Source organism: Triticum dicoccoides, chromosome 1B, assembly GCF_002162155.2.
Source record: "Triticum dicoccoides isolate Atlit2015 ecotype Zavitan chromosome 1B, WEW_v2.0, whole genome shotgun sequence".
NCBI lineage: Eukaryota > Viridiplantae > Streptophyta > Magnoliopsida > Poales > Poaceae > Triticum > Triticum dicoccoides.
In genome coordinates, this window is record NC_041381.1 from 89,250,654 (window position 1) to 89,254,979 (window position 4,326).

At 50.2% G+C, this 4,326-nt stretch overlaps 2 protein-coding genes across 2 annotated transcripts in view; one reads left to right on the forward strand and one right to left on the reverse strand.

The window, feature by feature from the left end:
- Positions 1-1,878, forward strand: part of LOC119321107 (uncharacterized protein KIAA0754-like) — a 3,155-nt gene extending 1,277 nt beyond the window's left edge. Inside the window, exons 4-5 of the mRNA XM_037594939.1 lie at positions 563-879; positions 984-1,878. Of these exons, the coding sequence (XP_037450836.1) occupies positions 563-879; positions 984-1,738 (1,072 nt within the window). The 3' untranslated portion in view covers positions 1,739-1,878. The remainder of the gene's footprint in view (positions 1-562; positions 880-983) is intronic.
- Positions 1,879-2,186: 308 nt separating this feature from the next.
- LOC119321115 lies at positions 2,187-2,839 on the reverse strand. The gene has a single exon (XM_037594948.1). The coding sequence runs from the start codon at positions 2,734-2,736 to the stop codon at positions 2,401-2,403; it is 336 nt and encodes a 111-aa protein (XP_037450845.1). The 5' UTR covers positions 2,737-2,839; the 3' UTR covers positions 2,187-2,400.
- Between the last annotated feature and the right edge of the window lie 1,487 nt (positions 2,840-4,326).

Below are 4,326 nucleotides of genomic sequence, written 5' to 3' on the forward strand. Positions count from 1 at the left end.
CAGTTGTAACATGTGCCGAATATATATAGATCAGCAAAATTAGGTGGCACCATTCTGTTTCATACCTACTGGACTCCAGTAGATTTCTTACACAATCACGTAAAGCAAATGCCATTGAGCAGATTTTACACCCCCGGTATATTGCCGCAAAGCAATTTTTCTTTACCCCTGTGCATTCCTGCTCCAAAAAGTTGACGGGAATAGAGTAGGAAGGGACCCTGGTGGAAGAGCAGTGCTAGACGTACGATGAACACTTGTACGACTTTATACGACACTACTCAGTCACCCTCCGATCAAAACTCTGCATCAGCGGCATTCGTGGGATCACTGGGTCGGACTGAATCGTACATTTTAAAGTCGTACGCAAAGCAATTCCGCTGGTGGAAATTGGAATTCCCGGTGCACGTCCTACAGTACACAAGATGCATCTTCAGGCTTTTCTGCTCTTCTTATGCAATTGGATGTTGCGGATTATGGATGAAGTGCCCTTTTTACGCGCTAAATATGTATATTCTGAAAACTTGACTCATAATGTTGATGGATGATGGCCCTATCATCACAGGCACACAGGCGTGGTGGTTCATGGCAAAGAGTACTTCTTCGGGGGAGGCATCCAGCAAGACCGGCCTGGAAGGACGCCATACGGGACTCCTGCCCGAGTAGAGCATTTTGGGGTCACGCATGTCGCCAAGGAGGACTTTGAAGACTTTCTGCAGGAGATCAGCCCGCGCTACACACCAGAAACCTACAACCTCCTCAGCAACAACTGCAACCACTTCAGCAATGAGGTGGTCAAGTTCCTCGTTGGTTCCACGGTTCCGAGCTACATCCTCGACCAGCCCAAGGAGGCAATGAAGAGCCCGATTGGCGCGCTGATAAGTAAGATCTCTTCTCCCCACTAGCCTTTCCCGGTTTAAGAGTTTGAATTTTGCGGCGACTGTCTAGTCTAGGTCTAATGGAAACTATGATCTTTGGCTTTCCAGTGCCGATGATTCAGGGGCTGGAGACAACCATGAAAGCCGGAGCTGCTCCACAACAGCCTCCACAATTCGTGCCTGCTCCTGCAGCGGGGGCGCAGATGCAGTCGAGATCAGTCACCGCCGATGAACCAGGTGCTGACAAGACGGCGGACCATGACAGTGGAATCATACCTGCTCCCAAAGAAGCAGGGCAGGTGCAGCCTTCCGCAAGTAGCACTCAGGATGAAATTGCCACGGATGAGACGGTGAGCAATGACGGTGGGATCATCCCGCCTGTGGTGGTGCTACCCACTCCCAAGGGAGTGGGGCAGACGCAGCCGTCCACGAACAACGATCAGATAGAGTCAAGATCAGTCACCGCCAATGAAACCGGGGCTGATGAAATGGTCAACAGTGATGGTGGCATCATCCCGCCTCCGGCAAAACCAGCTGCTCCAGCAGCAGCGACGCAGACAGAGACCTCCCTAAATAGCATTGAGCTCCAGACAGTGGACAAGGGCACTAGGATGGTCACCCCGCCAGCCGTGCAACCTGCTGCTCCAGCAGCGACGGTGGCCAAGGTGACTCTGCCAGCGGCAGCAGCTTCAGACCCCCTCGGAGGGGCGAAGAGCCGAGCACAGGAGGAGATAAAGCAGGAGTTTGCAGCCATCATGGCGACAGGGACTGTGCAGGCTGGTGGTGCGGCTGCCCTCGCGATGAGAAGGGTCATGGAGCGGCACGAGCTACGGCGCACCGCAGTTCCCACGCAGCGAGGGTAGAACATGTGTGCCCTTTGTATGCAGAACAGCATGCTCAAGATGTAATCACTGGTTACATCCATCAAATACATTTATCTGGTTATTACTGTGCTCAGTTGTGGATGGATAGAGGATCACCTATGACCTATCCCAGGTTTTCAGATTGTCTGCTTGATGCAATAGTTTTTGGCGTAAGACCTCCTCCAATGCACTAGTGCTAAGATGAGGTGCTAAGCACATTAAAGAGCTAAGCAACTAAAGTCTCCAATGCAAAGGTACTTGTTGTAGCTTTCCTCAACTAAGAATTAAGCACCTGGGAAACTTACAACAGGCAAGTGGCACTAATTTTCCTAGATTCAGTTCTAGGGAATCACTAGATGAGAAGAAAAATTAATGCAGTAGTCGATGAACACCAACATGATCAGACACTACTAGTAGAACATAGTAGTGTCTAGTAGAACCAACCACAGCAAGGCAATATTACTACCATATGTATTACTACCGTATGGTATCATTGAGAACATAGCTGTACAGATCTCAAGCTCATCCAACCTACATCGTCAGCATATGCTCCAACTAATGGGACTCCGGATGATCAGCAGGGACTTTTTTTTTTTTGCGGGTGGATGATCAGCAGGGACTTAGCTACACTTACACACATGTGCGCCTTCCCCGCGGCCTCCTCACCGTGTCGTCGCCCACGCGGCGAGCTGCGCGGGGTTCACCACCCCGGGAACGTAGGCGCCGCCGACCTGCACCAGCGCTGCCACGGCCTCGTACCGCGCGGCCTGCCCCCGGCCCTGACTCGCCTCCGAGCCCGTGTCTTGCCCGCCGGGCGCGCGCCTTTCACCCAGGACCGTGCCACGCGCAAGGAATTCGTGCGCGAGGTACCCGGCCAGGAGCCTGTTGCCGCCGCCAGCGGCTGCGGCCGGGTCGGGTAGGCCCGCCGCGGCGACGGCGTCCCTGCATCTCCGCTTCGCCCCGATTCCGGACCCAGGTGGGGCCTCCCTGTCCGCCATCTCGATGGGGTGTGTGACTTTTTTTTTCCTTTTTTTCTTTTTAGGATGATGGGGTGGGTGACAGACAGGGCTGTGTTCTGTGAGGACAGGCAGCGGAGAGGTAAAAGCACCGAGGTCCTAGAACTTGCTCAGGATGTGATGATTTAGTCCTACAATTTATAAAGTGGACCTATCCAATCATACAAATTGTATCATATATGCAACTTTGGTCCTGGACCAATCACAGCGCGACAAGTGGACTGCTCGGGTCCAAGCTGGTCAGTGCGCGCGTTTTTGCAAAACAAAAAAAACGCCTTTCCTTCGAATCAACCCGCACTCACTAAAACACCTGAATAATTATTTTGGAGACCACGGTCGTCCCCCCCCCCTCCCCAATTGCAGACAAACCCGCACTACTCGTCGCCCACCCCCTCTCTGTTCTTGCTCTCTGCTCACAGCGCTCCTCCTCGCTGCCGTCCAGCAAGCCGCCGCCGCCAAGCAAGCCGCCATGGTTTCATGGAGTGATGACGGATCCAGCTCCTCCTCGTCGGGTGGCGACTCCGTAAGCAGTCCGATGAGATCCTCTCCACCAGCATCTGGCATTTAGGGTTAGGCGAAAATTGGGGATTTCTGACCAGATTTGCTTTTAGGCTCCTCGCACCATTGACTGCTCCGATTGGAGAGGCCTTGCTGCACATCTACCTGTTAGATGTGAGCACCAAGCAGTGTGTGAGAAGTTGGTTGCCTTTGAGTCTGTTGACAGTGGAAGAAGATTCCTGGGTTGTGCACAAGAGGTTAGTAGATGTTCATAGTTGTAGATGTAGATGGTACTGCTTTAGTAGTTGATCCTTTGGCTCCTTTTTTGCTACTTTTGCTTCTGCGTTGACGTAATGGCTCTCAGGGTAGTTTGAACCCGGTCTGGCAGCTGTGAACTTGGGATTATGTGGTGTGGCTGACCTTTGTTGGTCGTTGGTCGTTGGGGTTGCTATTTGATCCCGTTAAGTCCGGTTGGTTTCTATTGTTTACTTTTGAACTCTTTTGTAGAACTGTGTGGTTTTCAGTAATGAAAATCGGAAGGGGCAAGCCCTTCTTTGATTAAAAACAACTGCTTTAGTAGGTGTTCATAGTTGTGCATGCTTTGTCCATTTAAGTACATATGTGATTGAACTTCATTTGCGACATTTATAGTTTTGTTCTGTGCCATATTACTGTAAGAAGAAGATTATCTTTTTTAAAATAATTTAGAGTGTTGTCCAAATATGTAGTGTTTAAGTAGCTGACGAATGCTCAAAGGTTACTGTAAAAATAGTAACCTGAATCTGGTGTCAGTTAACTGAATCTTGATTCAGTGTTACTGAATTTTCTGCACTTAACTGAATCTAGATTCACTGTTACTGAATTTTGTGCAGTTAACTGAATTATGAATTTCACTCTAAATTTTTTCCTCTTCAATTTTAGGATGGGCCTAAATGCCCCTATGTGCATTGGGTTGACCCAGAGTGGCCTCCCCAATTGAAGATGAGTCTAGCTAGGGTTTGGGACATGTATGAAGAGGAGGTCAACCTCAGGCTCAGGAAAAATGTTGTTAATGTTGAAGAAAACTTTAAGATA

What these genes read in the sequence shown, in the direction of transcription:
- LOC119321115 (XM_037594948.1), bottom strand. Translation starts at nt 2,736, where the DNA reads ATGGCGGACAGGGAGGCCCCACCTGGGTCCGGAATCGGGGCGAAGCGG.